The following is a 17,567-nucleotide window of genomic DNA, read 5'->3' on the forward strand; positions in this document are numbered from 1 at the left end:
AGTAAGGACTATCTGTTATTCAATGTGTTTCTATTGGCCAATAGCAGTAATCTGTTATTCAATGTGTTTCTATTGGCTAATAGCAGTAAGGACTATCTGTTATTCAATGTGTTTCTATTGGCTAATAGCAGTAATCTGTTATTCAATGTGTTTCTATTGGCTAATAGCAGTAAGGACTATCTGTTATTCAATGTGTTTCTATTGGCTAATAGCAGTAATCTGTTATTCAATGTGTTTCTATTGGCTAATAGCAGTAAGGACTATCTGTTATTCAATGTGTTTCTATTGGCTAATAGCAGTAATGACTATCTGTTATTCCATGTGTTTCTATTGGCTAATAGCAGTAAGGTCTATCTGTTATTCCATGTGTTTCTATTGGCTAATAGCAGTAAGGTCTATCTGTTATTCCATGTGTTTCTATTGGCTAATAGCAGTAAGGACTATCTGTTATTACATGTGTTTCTATTGGCTAATAGCAGTAAGGTCTATCTGTTATTCCATGTGTTTCTATTGGGTAATAGCAGTAAGGACTATCTGTTATTCAATGTGTTTCTATTGGCCAATAGCAGTAAGGACTATCTGTTATTACATGTGTTTCTATTGGCTAATAGCAGTAAGGACTATCTATTATTCCATGTGTTTCTATTGGCTAATAGCAGTAATGACTATCTGTAATTCAATGTGTTTCTATTGGCTAATAGCAGTAAGGACTATCTGTTATTCAATGTGTTTCTATTGGCTAATAGCAGTAAGGACTATCTATTATTCCATGTGTTTCTATTGGCTAATAGCAGTAATCTGTTATTCAATGTGTTTCTATTGGCTAATAGCAGTAAGGACTATCTGTTATTCCATGTGTTTCTATTGGCTAATAGCAGTAAGGACTATCTGTTATTCAATGTGTTTCTATTGGCTAATAGCAGTAATCTGTTATTCAATGTGTTTCTATTGGCTAATAGCAGTAAGGACTATCTGTTATTCAATGTGTTTCTATTGGCTAATAGCAGTAAGGACGATCTGTTATTCAATGTGTTTCTATTGGCCAATAGCAGTAAGGACTATCTGTTATTCAATGTGTTTCTATTGGCCAATAGCAGTAATCTGTTATTCAATGTGTTTCTATTGGCTAATAGCAGTAAGGACTATCTGTTATTCAATGTGTTTCTATTGGCTAATAGCAGTGAGGACTATCTGTTATTCAAAGTGTTTCTATTGGCCAATAGCAATAAATAGCATATCCCTCCCAGTGTAGTCAAGTTGTATGTTATGGATCTATAGACAGACTGTAGTCTAGTGGTATGATATGATCTATAGACAGACTGTAGTCTAGTGGTATGTTATGGATCTATAGACAGACTGTAGTCTAGTGGTATGTTATGATCTATAGACAGACTGTAGTCTAGTGGTATGTTATGATCTATAGACAGACTGTAGTCTAGTGGTATGTTATGATCTATAGACAGACTGTAGTCTAGTGGTATGTTATGATCTATAGACAGACTGTAGTCTAGTGGTATGTTATGGATCTATAGACAGACTGCAGTCTAGTGGTATGATATGATCTATAGACAGACTGTAGTCTAGTGGTATGTTATGGATCTATAGACAGACTGTAGTCTAGTGGTATGATATGATCTATAGACAGACTGTAGTCTAGTGGTATGTTATGATCTATAGACAGACTGTAGTCTAGTGGTATGTTATGATCTATAGACAGACTGTAGTCTAGTGGTATGTTATGGATCTATAGACAGACTGTAGTCTAGTGGTATGTTATGATCTATAGACAGACTGTAGTCTAGTGGTATGTTATGATCTATAGACAGACAGTGAACATACTGTACATACTGGCACATAGGCAAAGTGGGAGTTTATTGTTATCGTGTCTGTTTTTAATTGGATATACGTGAGCATTTTTTGTAAAACAATTGCTAATTCCACAGATGAACATGTTAAAGTCCTAAAACTGTTTCATACTTCTTTCTCTTCGATCTGACAACTACATCAAAACAGACTCTCGTCTCAAACAAAACCTCCACTGAGACTCAGAACTTCACTTCAAAACCAGACTTAATTCCAGTATTTATTTTCTTTACCAGACACACGTGGGCGATAGTTGGTGAAGGGGAGTGAAGCACCTAAATAAAATACAATAGTTACAAGCAGCAACAAAGTAAAGAGATGAGGACGATCAGAGGAGGACCGTCACTGAGGAGATTATCCAACTGTTAGAAACCCCCAAACAAACCCAGACTCTGTCACTGAGGAGATTATCCAACTGTTATAAACGCCCAAACAAACCCAGACTCTGTCACTGAGGAGATTATCCAACTGTTATAAACGCCCAAACAAACCCAGACTCTGTCACTGAGGAGATTATCCAACTGTTATAAACGCCCAAACAAACCCAGACTCTGTCACTGAGGAGATTATCCAACTGTTATAAACGCCCAAATAAACCCAGACTCTGTCACTGAGGAGATTATCCAACTGTTATAAACACCCAAATAAACCCAGACTCTGTCACTGAGGAGATAATCCAACTGTTATAAACCCCCAAATAAACCCAGACTCTGTCACTGAGGAGATTATCCAACTGTTAGAAACCCCCAAACAAACCCAGATTCTGTCACTGAGGAGATTATCCAACTGTTATAAACCCCCAAACAAACCCAGACTCTCTATCATTCATGCTATTGTTTTACTCATCCGTCCCTCCCTCTTCTGTTTGCAGTGTGGACACCGAGGCCCGTGTGGACTCCCGAGGCCCGTGTGGACACCGAGGCCCGTGTGGACACCGAGGCCCGTGTGGACACCGAGGCCCGTGTGGACTCCCGAGGCCCGTGTGGACTCCCGAGGCCCGTGTGGACTCCCGAGGCCCGTGTGGACTCCCGAGGCCCGTGTGGACTCCCGAGGCCCGTGTGGACACCGAGGCCCGTGTGGACACCGAGGCCCGTGTGGACTCCTGAGGCCCGTGTGGACTCCTGAGGCCCGTGTGGACTCCCGAGGTCCGTGTGGACACCGAGGCCCGTGTGGTTTCGTGACAGAAATAAAAATACTTCCCTTCCTCACTCCTGATTCAGACTGCCGTTCCTAGGCAACAACGGCACGGCGAGATGTGTGTGTGTGTGTGTACAGCCACCCAGTCCCAATACAGTACTCACTTATTCTGCATCATGTTCATGATGACCCAGTCACCAGGGTAGACATTCTTCCCAATGAGGTCCTTGAACATGATAAATGTTTCCATCAGGAAATCCTACGAGAGAGAGAGAGAGAGAGAGAGAGAGAGAGAGAGAGAGAGAGAGAGAGAGAGAGAGAGAGAGAATTAGCGATGAAGCCTGCGATTCTCAGGCCCAGGAAAAGATCAGAAGAACAATCTGGAATGAACCGTGATGATGGTTAAGGTTATAAACCCAGAGGAAAAGAGAAGCAGGGCATCAGATTGGTTCTGTCAGGTTACGGTGCTTATAGACCGAGAGGTCTGAGTAGGGAGAGGAAAACTGAAAACTAGCTGTCATTGGCAGAGAGGTTTGGAACTCTTTCTTATTGGTCTATTAACTATGTCACCAGGCAGGCCAAAACTCCTTCCCACCAAAACAGGCTGATATTTCAGTTGATCTTTTCAAACAGCTCTTCCACTAAAAGGGCATTATCATTATTTTCACAGTAGCATTCCAACCTCATAGTGCAGAAATATACTGCTCAAAAAAAATAAAGGGAACACTAAAATAACACATCCTAGATCTGAATGAATGAAATAATCTTATTAAATAGTTTTTTCTTTACATAGTTGAATGTGCTGACAACAAAATCACACAAAAATAATCAATGGAAATCCAATTTATCAACCCATGGAGGTCTGGATTTGGAGTCACACTCAAAATGAAAGTGGAAAACCACACTACAGGCTGATCCAACATTGATGTAATGTCCTTAAAACAAGTCAAAATGAGGCTCAGTAGTGTGTGTGGCCTCCACGTGCCTGTATGACCTCCCTACAACGCCTGGGCATGCTCCTGATGAGGTGGCGGATGGTCTCCTGAGGGATCTCCTCCCAGACCTGGACTAAAGCATCGCCAACTGCTGGACAGTCTGTGGTGCAACGTGGCGTTGGTGGATGGAGCGAGACATGATGTCCCAGATGTGCTCAATTGGATTCAGGTCTCGGGAACGGGCGGGCCAGTCCATAGCATCAATGCCTTCCTCTTGCAGGAACTGCTGACACACTCCAGACACATGAGGTCTAGCATTGTCTTGCATTAGGAGGAACCCAGGGCCAACCGCACCAGCATATGGTCTCACAAGGGGTCTGAGGATCTCATCTCGGTACCTAATGGCAGTCAGGCTACCTCTGGCGAGCACATGGAGGGCTGTGCGGCCCCCCAAAGAAATGCCACCCCACACCATGACTGACCCACCGCCAAACCGGTCATGCTGGAGGATGTTGCAGGCAGCAGAACGTTCTCCACGGCGTCTCCAGACTCTGTCCTGTCTGTGACGTGCTCAGTGTGAACCTGCTTTCATCTGTAAAGAGCACAGGGTGCCAGTGAATTTGCCAATCTTGGTATTCTCTGGCAAATGCCAAACGTCCTGCACGGTGTTGGGCTGTAAGCACAACCCCCACCTGTGGACGTCGAGCCCTCATACCACCCTCATGGAGTCTGTTTCTGACCGTTTGAGCAGACACATGCACATTTGTGGCCTGCTGGAGGTCATTTTGCAGGGCTCTGGCAGTGCTCCTCCTGCTCCTCCTTGCACAAATGCGGAGGTAGCGGTCCTGCTGCTGGGTTGTTGCCCTCCTACGGCCTCCTCCACGTCTCCTGATGTACTGGCCTGTCTCCTGGTAGCGCATCCATGCTCTGGACACTACGCTGACAGACACTGCAAACCTTCTTGCCACAGCTTGCATTGATGTGCCATCCTGGATGAGCTGCACTACCTGAGCCACTTGTGTGGGTTGTAGACTCCGTCTCATGCTACCACTAGAGTGAAAGCACCGCCAGCATTCAAAAGTTACCAAAACATCAGCCAGGAAGCATAGGAACTGAGAAGTGGTCTGTGGTCACCGCCTGCAGAACCATTCCTTTATTGGGGGTGTCTTGCTAATTGCATATAATTTCCACCTGTTGTCTATTCCATTTGCACAACAGCATGTGACATTTATTGTCAATCAGTGTTGCTTCCTAATTGGACAGTTTGATTTCACAGAAGTGTGACTGACTTGGAGTTACATTGTGTTGTTTAAGTGTTCCCTTTATTATTTTTTTGAGCAGTGTATATATATAGTGCCTTCGGGAAAGTATTCAGATCCCTTGCCTTTTTCCAAATGTTGTTACGTTACAGCCTTATTCTAAAATGTATTAAATAGTTTTTTTCCCCTCAATCTCATTGTATTTTTCACATGCTCCGAATACAGGTGTAGACCTTACAGTGAAATGCTTACTTACAAGCCCTTAACCAACAATACTTTAAGAAGATAATTAAAAACATTTAAAACCTCTCTTGGGTAGGGGGCAGTATTTTCACGGCCGGATGAAAAACGTACCCAAATTAAACTGCCTTCTACTCGGGCCCAGAAACTAGAATATGCATATTATTAGTCGATTTGGATAGAAAACACTCTGAAGTTTCTAAAACTGTTTGAATGATGTCTGTGAGTATAACAGAACTCATATGGCAGGCAAAAACCTGAGAAAAATCCAACCAGGAAGTGGGAAATCTGAGACTTGTAGTCTTTCAAACCATTGCCTATTGAAACTACAGTGTCTGTGGGGTCTACTTTACACTTCCTAAGGCTTCCACTAGATGTCAACAGTCTTTAGAAAGTTGTTTGAGGCTTCTATGGTGAATTCTGAGGGAATAACAGCCGGTTCAAGCAGTGGACTGTCTGTGGTCATGTAGTTACTTCATACACATTCATGCATGGCTAGCATTTTCTTCTGTAATGAATACGCTATTGTCCGGTTGGAATATTATCGATTATTTATGTTTAAAAACACCCTAAGGATTGATTGTAATCATCGTTTGACATGTTTCTACAAACGGTAATGGAACTTTTGAGCTTTTCGTCTATTGATTTGCGCTCCCGCATCATGCCTTTGGAATAGTGTTCTGGACGCGCCAACAAAACGGAGGTATTTGGACATAAATGATGGACTTAATCGAACAAATGAACAATTCTTGTGGAAGTGGGAGAACTGCGAGTGCATTCCACCGAGGATCAGCAAAGGTAAGGAAAGATTTATAACACTAATTTAGAGTTTTGTTGATGCCATGACTTGGCGGGTAGCTGTATAGCTTGCATTGATGGCTGAGCTCTGTACTCAGAATATTGAACAATGTGCTTTCTCCGTAAAGTTTTTTTGAAATCTGACACAGCGGTTGCATTAAGAAGTAGTGTATCTATAATTCTTCAAATAATTGTTATATATTTTGTCAACGTTTATGATGAGCATTTCTGTAAATTAATGTGCACATTCACCGGGGGTTTTGGTGGGAATACATTTTCTGAACATCACGCGCCAATGTAAAATGCGGTTTTTGGATATAAATATGAACTTTATCGAACAAAACATACATGTATTGTGTAACATGAAGTCCTATGAGTGTCATCTGATGAAGATCGTCAAAGGTTAATGCTTAATTTTAGCTGTATTTCTGTTTTTTGTGACGCCTCTCCTTGCTAGGAAAATGGCTGTGTGGCTTTTCTTGTGTAGGTGGTGTCCTAACATGGTGTAAAATAGTCGTATGTTTGAGAAATTTGAATTATAAGATTTTGGTTGTTTAGAATTTGCCACCCTGCTATATCACTGGCTGTTGGGAGTGTGTCCTGCAGGTGGGACGGTCACGTCCCACATACCCAAGAGAGGTTAACTAAAAAATAGATAAAAAAAATTGAAAATAGAAGTAACAGCAGCAGTAAAATAACAAGCAAGGCTATATACAGGGTGTTACAGTACAGAGTCAATGTGGAGGCTATATACAGGGTGTTACGGTACAGAGTCAATGTGGAGGATATATACAGGGGGTACTGGTACAGAGTCAATGTGGAGGCTATATACAGGGGGTACCGGTACAGAGTCAATGTGGAGGCTATATACAGGGTATTATGGTACAGAGTCAATGTGGAGGATATATACAGGGTGTTACGGTACAGAGTCAATGTGGAGGATATATACAGGGTGTTATGGTACAGAGTCAATGTAGAGGCTATATACAGGGGGTACCGGTACAGAGTCAATGTGGAGGCTATATACAGGGGGTACCGGTACAGAGTCAATGTGGAGGTAATATACAGGGGGTACCGGTACAGAGTCAATGTGGAGTCAATATACAGGGTGATGGGGTACAGAGTCAATGTGGAGGCTATATACAGGGTGTTACGATACAGAGTCAATGTGGAGGCTATATACATGGGGTACCGGTACAGAGTCAATGTGGAGTCAATATACAGGGTGATGGGGTACAGAGTCAATGTGGAGGCTATATACAGGGGGTACCGGTACAGAGTCAATGTGGAGGCTATATACAGGGTGTTACGGTACAGAATCAATGTGGAGGCTATATACAGGGTGTTATGGTACAGAGTCAATGTAGAGGCTATATACAGGGGGTACCGGTACAGAGTCAACGTGGAGGCTATATACAGGGTGTTACGGGTACAGAGTCAACGTGGAGCCTATATACAGGGTGTTACGGTACAGAGTCAATGTGGAGGATATATACAGGGTGTTACGGTACAGAGTCAATGTGGAGGATATATACAGGGTGTTATGGTACAGAGTCAATGTGGAGGCTATATACAGGGTGTTACGATACAGAGTCAATGTGGAGGCTATATACAGGGGGTACCGGTACAGAGTCAATGTGGAGGCTATATACAGGAGGTATCGGTACAGAGTCAATGTGGAGGCTATATACAGGGTGTTACAGTACAGAGTCAATGTGGAGGCTATATACAGGGGGTACCGGTACAGAGTCAATGTGGAGGCTATATACAGGGGGTACCGGTACAGAGTCAATGTGGAGGCTATATACAGGGTGTTACGGTACAGAGTCAATGTGGAGGCTATATACAGAGGGTACTGGTACAGAGTCAATGTGGAGGCTATATACAGGGGGTACCGGTACAGAGTCAATGTGGAGGCTATATACAGGGTGATGGGGTACAGAGTCAATGTGGAGGCTATATACAGGGTGTTACGGTACAGAATCAATGTGGAGGCTATATACAGGGGGGTATCGGTGCAGAATCAATGTGGAGGCTATATACAGGGGGTACCGGTACAGAGTCAATGTGGAGGATATATACAAGGTGTTATGGTACAGAGTCAATGTGGAGGCTATATACAGGGGGTACCGGTACAGAGTCAATGTGGAGGTAATATACAGGGTGTTACGGTACAGAGTCAATGTGGAGGCTTTATACAGGGGCTACCGGTACAGAGTCAATGTGGAGGCTATATACAGGGGTACCGGTACAGAGTCAATGTGGAGGCTATATACAGGGGTACCGGTACAGAGTCAATGTGGAGGCTATATACAGGGTGTTACGGTACAGAGTCAATGTGGAGGCACTATACAGGGTGTTATGGTACAGAGTCAATGTGGAGGCTATTTACAGGGTGTTACGGTACAGAGTCAATGTGGAGGCTATATACAGGGTGTTACGGTACAGAGTCAATGTGGAGGCTATATACAGGGTGTTACGGTACAGAGTCAATGTGCTGGAGTACAGGTTAGTGGAGGTAATTGAGGTAATATGTACATGTAGGTAGAGTTAAAGTGATTATGCATAGATAATAAACAGAGAGTAACAGCACTGTAAAGAGGGGTCTGGGTAGCCCTTTGATTAGCTGTTCAGGAGTCTTATGGCTTGAGGGTAGAAGATGTTTAGAAGCCTCTTGGCTTCTAGTGGTATGAGATGTGGCTGGTTCTGTCTGGTACCAGTCGACCCAGTAGGGATGTGAGATGTTGCTGGTTCTCTGTCTGGTACCAGTCAACCCAGTAGGGATGTGAGATGTGGCTGGTTCTGTCTGGTACCAGTCAACCCAGTAGGGATGTGAGATGTGGCTGGTTCTCTGTCTGGTACCAGTCGACCCAGTAGGGATGTGAGATGTGGCTGGTTCTCTGTCTGGTACCAGTCGACCCAGTAGGGATGTGAGATGTTGCTGGTTCTGTCTGGTACCAGTCGACCCAGTAGGGATGTGAGATGTTGCTGGTTCTGTCTGGTACCAGTCAACCCAGTAGGGATGGGAGATGTGGCTGGTTCTCTGTCTGGTACCAGTCGACCCAGTAGGGATGTGAGATGTGGCTGGTTCTCTGTCTGGTACCAGTCGACCCAGTAGGGATGTGAGATGTTGCTGGTTCTGTCTGGTACCAGTCAACCCAGTAGGGATGTGAGATGTGGCTGGTTCTCTGTCTGGTACCAGTCGACCCAGTAGGGATGTGAGATGTGGCTGGTTCTCTGTCTGGTACCAGTCGACCCAGTAGGAATGTGAGATGTTGCTGGTTCTGTCTGGTACCAGTCAACCCAGTAGGGATGTGAGATGTGGCTGGTTCTCTGTCTGGTACCAGTCGACCCAGTAGGGATGTGAGATGTTGCTGTGGTCCAAGTCACCTTCACTCACTATAAATCTCAGAGAAAGGCCTGTCTTAACGTGATTTCTTGTCGTACCAGGGACTGAAGCAGAGTCCTGGAGACAGGCTCTGTATATTTTGTCACATATTATTACGGGAGCGACGTGGGAGATGAGAAGAAGGTACGGAGAGGTGAAGGTTTATTAGCTGACGGACAGGAACACATAACAAACACAACACGGACAGATAAACAGGGTAATCACAGGGAACACAACCAGGGAACAGACAGATAAACAGGGTAATCACAGGGAACACAACCAGGGAACAGACAGATAAACAGGGTAATCACAGGGAACACAACCAGGGAACAGTCATGTTTTGCAGAGGTGTCAAATACTTATTTCACTCATTAAAATGCAAATCAATTTATAACATTTTTGACATGCATTTTTCTGGATATTTTTGTTGTTATTCTGTCTCTCACTGTTCAAATAAACCTACCATTAAAATTATAGACTGATCATTTCTTTGTCAGTGGGCAAACGTACAAAATCAGCAGGGGATCAAATACTTCCCCCCCCCCCCACTGTATATACATCAAATTAAAGTGTGATATTGTGGTATCCCCACTACGATAATGGAGACTGAACAGGTTGACATTGTGATACATGATTCAGATCTAGTAGGATTGTGATAATGATTCAGATCTAGTAGGATTGTGATAATGATTCAGATCTAGTAGGATTGTGATAATGATTCAGATCTAGTAGGATTGTGATACATGATTCAGATCTAGTAGGATTGTGATACATAATTCAGATCTAGTAGGATTGTGATAATGATTCAGATCTAGTAGGATTGTGATACATGATTCAGATCTAGTAGGATTGTGATACATGATTCGGATCTAGTAGGATTGTGATAATGATTCAGATCTAGTAGGATTGTGATAATGATTCAGATCTAGTAGGATTGTGATAATGATTCAGATCTAGTAGGATTGTGATAATGATTCAGATCTAGTAGGATTGTGATACATGATTCAGATCTAGTAGGATTGTGATACATGATTCAGATCTAGTAGGATTGTGATACATAATTCAGATCTAGTAGGATTGTGATACATGATTCAGATCTAGTAGGATTGTGATACATGATTCAGATCTAGTAGGATTGTGATAATGATTCAGATCTAGTAGGATTGTGATAATGATTCAGATCTAGTAGGATTGTGATAATGATTCAGATCTAGTAGGATTGTGATAATGATTCAGATCTAGTAGGATTGTGATACATAATTCAGATCTAGTAGGATTGTGATAATGATTCAGATCTAGTAGGATTGTGATACATGATTCAGATCTAGTAGGATTGTGATAATGATTCAGATCTAGTAGGATTGTGATAATGATTCAGATCTAGTAGGATTGTGATAATGATTCAGATCTAGTAGGATTGTGATAATGATTCAGATCTAGTAGGATTGTGATACATGATTCAGATCTAGTAGGATTGTGATAATGATTCAGATCTAGTAGGATTGTGATAATGATTCAGATCTAGTAGGATTGTGATAATGATTCAGATCTAGTAGGATTGTGATAATGATTCAGATCTAGTAGGATTGTGATAATGATTCAGATCTAGTAGGATTGTGATAATGATTCAGATCTACTAGGATTGTGATAATGATTCAGATCTAGTAGGATTGTGATAATGATTCAGATCTAGTAGGATTGTGATAATGATTCAGATCTAGTAGGATTGTGATAATGATTCAGATCTAGTAGGATTGTGATGCATGATTCAGATCTAGTAGGATTGTGATGCATGATTCAGATCTAGTAGGATTGTGATAATGATTCAGATCTAGTAGGATTGTGATACATAATTCAGATCTAGTAGGATTGTGATACATAATTCAGATCTAGTAGGATTGTGATAATGATTCAGATCTAGTAGGATTGTGATACATGATTCAGATCTAGTAGGATTGTGATAATGATTCAGATCTAGTAGGATTGTGATAATGATTCAGATCTAGTAGGATTGTGATAATGATTCAGATCTAGTAGGATTGTGATAATGATTCAGATCTAGTAGGATTGTGATAATGATTCAGATCTAGTAGGATTGTGATAATGATTCAGATCTACTAGGATTGTGATACATGATTCAGATCTACTAGGATTGTGATATAATAGCGATGGCAGGAGATCTTGACAAGTACAACAGGCTGAATGAGCTTCTTGAATTGGTATGGGCAGGCAGAGAGGCCATACAACTAGCCTCGATTGACATGGACTTTACAAGGGAATGGTCGTTCTCTAGCCTATATTTCTATAACAGAAATGGGAGCTTCACCACAAAGGATAAACATAACAAAACAGTGCAGTCTGATTGGCTGATTGACTAGGTATAGTCAGGAAGTGAGGCGTTGAACTCACCACAACGTCGGTCCTCATCTTGCCGAAGGTGTTGATCAGGTGAGTGTAGTGGTAGTCGTCCATCTGTCTCAGAGTAGCAGTCATGCTGGCCACGAAGCTGCCCTGTACGGGGGGGGGGGGGAGATGGAGAGGGGGGAGATGGAGAGAGAGAGAGAGAGATGGAGAGAGAGAGACGAGTAAGAGAGGGGGAGAGAGATGGAGGGAGAGAGCGAGAGATAGAGAGGGGGAGGGAGAGGAGAGAGAGAGCGAGAGGGGGGAGGGAGAGGAGAGGAGAGGAGAGATGAGAGAGAGAGAGAGCGGGTGGAGAGAGAGGAGAGATGGAGAGCGAGAGAGAGGGAGAGATGGATAGAGAGATACAGAGAGGGGGGAGAGGGAAACATTCAATACACAATACAAAACACATAGTTCATACTGTAATTAGAGTCCAGTAAAAGCAAAAGCTCAATGATTGTTGTTTGTCTTGAGAAGCAGAAGGAGCAGATGGAGCGGAGGAAAATGAGCTCAATTATCAAGTCAGAGTCAAAGCTGGGCTAGCTAATAGCCCTGTTGAGCTGAGACTGGGAGACAGGCCTGGAATGGGTCCTACAGCCAGGCTGGGCTGAGACTGGGAGACAGGCCTGGAATGGGTCCTACAGCCAGGCTGGGCTGAGACTGGGAGACGGGCCTGGAATGGGTCCTACAGCCAGGCTGGGCTGAGACTGGGAGACGGGCCTGGAATGGGTCCTACAGCCAGGCTGGGCTGAGACTGGGAGACGGGCCTGGAATGGGTCCTACAGCCAGGCTGGGCTGAGACTGGGAGACGGGCCTGGAATGGGTCCTACAGCCAGGCTGGGCTGAGACTGGGAGACGGGCCTGGAATGGGTCCTACAGCCAGGCTGGGCTGAGACTGGGAGACGGGCCTGGAATGGGTCCTACAGCCAGGCTGGGCTGAGACTGGGAGACAGGCCTGGAATGGGTCCTACAGCCAGGCTGGGCTGAGACTGGGAGACAGGCCTGGAATGGGTCCTACAGCCAGGCTGTGCTGAGACTGGGAGACAGGCCTGGAATGGGTCCTACAGCCAGGCTGGGCTGAGACTGGGAGACAGGCCTGGAATGGGTCCTACAGCCAGGCTGGGCTGAGGCTGGGAGGCAGGCCTGGAATGGGTCCTACAGCCAGGCTGGGCTGAGACTGGGAGACAGGCCTGGAATGGGTCCTACAGCCAGGCTGGGCTGAGACTGGGAGGCAGGGAGAGAGGCCCAGCCAGAAGCCTGAGCTGAGACGGGGAGAGAGGCCCAGCCAGAAGCCTGAGCTGAGACAGGGAGAGAGGCCCAGCCAGAAGCCTGAGCTGAGACAGGGAGAGAGGCCCAGCCAGAAGCCTGAGCTGAGACAGGGAGAGAGGCCCAGCCGGTCTCAGACATTGAAGGATAACTGGACTAAGAGAAGAGTTAGAGTAGAGTGTTTGAGATATTGGCACAGTGTGATATAACTGATTGGTGTTGAAGTGTCCGGGAGGGGTCAAGAGAGAGATGGATGGGAGAAAGGATAAAGTGGAGTGGAAAATGAACATCTCTCTCTCTGTCAGTCAACGCTGTGAGAGGTGTGTTTCTATAGAGACCATTCAGGATACAACATAACGGAAGAGGACTTATCAAATACATGAGAAAATACTACACAGAAGAGGAACGGAGGGATGAAGAGTGATTCTGATAGAGGAGTCTGGAACAGCAAGAACAGAAATAGAAGGTGAGAAGAGGAGTGGAGACTACAAGAGGGAAGGGTTATATAGACTACAAGAGGGAAGGGTTATAGAGACTACAAGAGGGAAGGGTTATATAGACTACAAGAGGGAAGGGGTGTGGAGACTACAAGGCTGACTGAAGATGACCTGTGTTACAAGAGGGAAGGGTTATAGAGACTACAAGAGGGAAGGGGTATGGAGACTACAAGGCTGACTGAAGATGACCTGTGTTACAAGAGGGAAGGGTTATAGAGACTACAAGAGGGAAGGGGTGTGGAGACTACAAGAGGGAAGGGTTATAGAGACTACAAGAGGGAAGGGGTGTGGAGACTACAAGGCTGACTGAAGATGTCTTACAAGAGGGAAGGGTTATAGAGACTACAAGAGGGAAGGGGTGTGGAGACTACAAGAGGGAAGGGGTGTGGAGACTACAAGAGGGAAGGGTTATAGAGACTACAAGAGGGAAGGTGTGTGGAGACTACAAGAGGGAAGGGGTGTGGAGACTACAAGGCTGACTGAAGATGTCTTACAAGAGGGAAGGGTTATAGAGACTACAAGAGGGAAGGGTTATAGAGACTACAAGAGGGAAGGGGTGTGGAGACTACAAGAGGGAAGGGTTATAGAGACTACAAGAGGGAAGGGGTGTGGAGACTACAAGGCTGACTGAAGATGTCTTACAAGAGGGAAGGGTTATAGAGACTACAAGAGGGAAGGGTTATAGAGACTACAAGAGGGAAGGGGCGTGGAGACTACAAGAGGGAAGGGTTATAGAGACTACAAGAGGGAAGGGTTATAGAGACTACAAGAGGGAAGGGTTATAGAGACTACAAGAGGGAAGGGGTGTGGAGACTACAAGGCTGACTGAAGATGTCTTACAAGAGGGAAGGGTTATAGAGCCTACAAGAGGGAAGGGGTGTGGAGACTACAACAGGGAAGGGTTATAGAGACTACAAGAGGAAAGAGGAGTGGAGACTACAAGAGGAAAGAGGAGTGGAGACTACAAGGCTGACTGAAGATGTCTTACAAGAGGGAAGGGTTATAGAGACTACAAGAGGGAAGAGGAGTGGAGACTACAAGAGGGAAGGGTTATAGAGACTACAAGGCTGACTGAAGATGTCTCACAAGAGGGACTGCAATGTGTTAGACTGGAGGAGGATTAACAGTCTGAACGACGGTGTTCATGAATAACTACTGTATTATCAACCCATTCATTTGATTGGCTGCACCAACTAACTTACCTGATCTACAACTATACAACGGTAAACCAATACCTAGAAACCAACGTTCAATAATCACAATACATTTGGGAAATTCCACAAGTGTTTTTTCTTAGAGAAGTCCCCCTCCCCTCCCCCTTGTATAAATGCTGACATCTCAAACACAGCTTGAAAAAAGAAAAGTTAAAGGTGAAACTGAATCAACACAATATGCATGAGAAGACATTAGCATGATAAAGTGTTGAGGATAAACGTTCAGACAGACATGATGTTACAGCTGGCTGGAGTGTAGCCTGACCTCAGAGACATGGTCTGTCACCAGTCAACATTTAACCACTTAGTACAGGTCAGAATGAACACACTTCACCTTTCTGGTGACACAAATACATCCTTCATAAATATATTGTTCTCTGAATGAAATACATGCACTACTTTTTTTGTGTGACATGCGTGAATCCCAAATGGCACCCTCCTTCCCTATGTAGTGCACTACTTTTGACCAGAACCCTATGGGACGCCGGTCAAAAGTAGTGCACCGTGTAGGGAATAGGGTGCCACTTGGGACATAATCCAGAATATTAATATTCAGAGATCATAACAGTCAAGAGAGAACATGTCATGAGGCAACTTCAGAGGCAGAGCTTCATTTTAGACATTTTTTATTAGATTTTTTATTTGACCTTTATTTAATTTGGCAAATCACTTAAGAACAAAACCTTATTTTCAATGAGGGCATAGGAACAGTGGGTTAACTGCCTTGTTCAGGGGCAGAACGACAGATTTGTACCTTGTCAGCTCGGGGATTTGATCTATCAACCTTTCGGTTACTAGTCCAACGCTCTAACCACTAGGCTACCTGCCTCTAACCACTAGGCTACCTCTAACCACTAGGCTACCTGCCTCTAACCACTAGGCTACCTGCCTCTAACCACTAGGCTACCTGCCTCTAACCACTAGGCTACCTGCCTCCCCCTCTAACCACTAAGCTACCTGTCTCTAACCACTAGGCTACCTGCCTCTAACCACTAGGCTACCTGCTCTAACCACTAGGCTACCTGCTCTAACCACTAGGCTACCTGCCTCTAACCACTAGGCTACCTGCCTCTAACCACTAGGCTACCTGCTCTAACCACTAGGCTACCTGCCTCTAACCACTAGGCTACCTGCCTCTAACCACTAGGCTACCTGCCTCTAACCACTAGGCTACCTGCTCTAACCACTAGGCTACCTGCTCTAACCACTAGGCTACCTGCCTCTAACCACTAGGCTACCTGCCTCTAACCACTAGGCTACCCGCCGCCCCTATTTTCACAAGCCTGGAGAGATGACACTTTATACGGGTCAGATGTACCTTCCCTGGTCTCCCATCACTACAGCCTGAGAACGGAGAACAATTAGACCAGGCTTGATTAGAAAGGAGTCTGGACGGAGGCTTCTCATTCCATTCCTTCCTTTCCTAACCGCTGAACAAAGGATCCAATTACTTGATAGCAGGGGCAGATTAAGGAAGAGAGGGGGGGTGGAGAGGGAGAAAACAGGAGGAGGAAACGAAAGAGGGAACTCCGTAAATAAATAGTAATAGCCCAGCTGTCTCTCTTTCTAAATTGCTGTGCTACAACAGAACAGTGTAGAGTAGATTATTCCGCATGGGAATAGAGCAGATTAATCTAGCACAGATTAGAGATGATAACCCAAGGTAATAAAACAGATTAATCTAGCACAGATTAGAGATGATTCCCCAAGGTAATAAAACAGATTAATCTAGCACAGATTAGAGATGATTCCCCAAGGTAATTAAACAGATTAATCTATCACAGATTAAAGATGATTCCCCAAGGTAATAAAACAGATTAATCTATCACAGATTAGAGATTATTAGCCAAGGTAATAAAACAGATTAATCTAGCACAGATTAGAGATGATTCCCCAAGGTAATAAAACAGATTAATCTATCACAGATTAAAGATGATTCCCCAAGGTAATAAAACAGATTAATCTATCACAGATTAGAGATTATTAGCCAAGGTAATAAAACAGATTAATCTAGCACAGATTAGAGATGATTCCCCAAGGTAATAAAACAGATTAATCTAACACAGATTACAGATGATTCCCCAAGGTAATAAAACAGATTTATCTAGCACAGATTAGAGATGATTCCCCAAGGTAATAAAACAAAATAATCTATCACAGATTAGAGATGATTCCCCAAGGTAATAAAACAGATTAATCTATCACAGATTAAAGATGATTCCCCAAGGTAATAAAACAAAATAATCTATCACAGATTAGAGATGATTCCCCAAGGTAATAAAACAGATTAATCTATCACAGATTAAAGATGATTCCCCAAGGTAATAAAACAAAATAATCTATCACAGATTAGAGATGATTCCCCAAGGTAATACAACAGATTCATCTAGCACAGATTAGATTACAATATTGCCTAAGGTAATAAAACAGATTCATCTAGCACAGATTAGAGATGATTCCCCAAAGGAATAAAACAGATTAATCTAGCACAGATTAGATTATAATATTGCCTAAGGGAATAAAGCAGATTAATCCCTCATTACATTAATATACTGGTGGACATATTTGAA

General features: G+C 43.7%; 1 protein-coding gene across 2 annotated transcripts in view; it reads right to left on the bottom strand.

Annotated features, from left to right (window-relative positions):
- LOC106613940 (dedicator of cytokinesis protein 1) overlaps positions 1–17,567 on the bottom strand; it is a 733,517-nt gene that overhangs the window by 323,669 nt on the left and 392,281 nt on the right. For both annotated transcript variants that reach the window (XM_045701156.2, XM_045701155.2), the window contains exons 28-29: positions 12,030–12,131; positions 3,165–3,259 (exon numbers count right to left, since the gene is read on the bottom strand). In XM_045701156.2, the coding sequence (XP_045557112.1) occupies positions 3,165–3,259; positions 12,030–12,131 (197 nt within the window). The remainder of the gene's footprint in view (positions 1–3,164; positions 3,260–12,029; positions 12,132–17,567) is intronic.

The sequence above is a fragment of the Salmo salar genome, chromosome 18 (genome assembly GCF_965601325.2).
Source record: "Salmo salar chromosome 18, fSalSal1, whole genome shotgun sequence".
Lineage (NCBI taxonomy): Eukaryota > Metazoa > Chordata > Actinopteri > Salmoniformes > Salmonidae > Salmo > Salmo salar.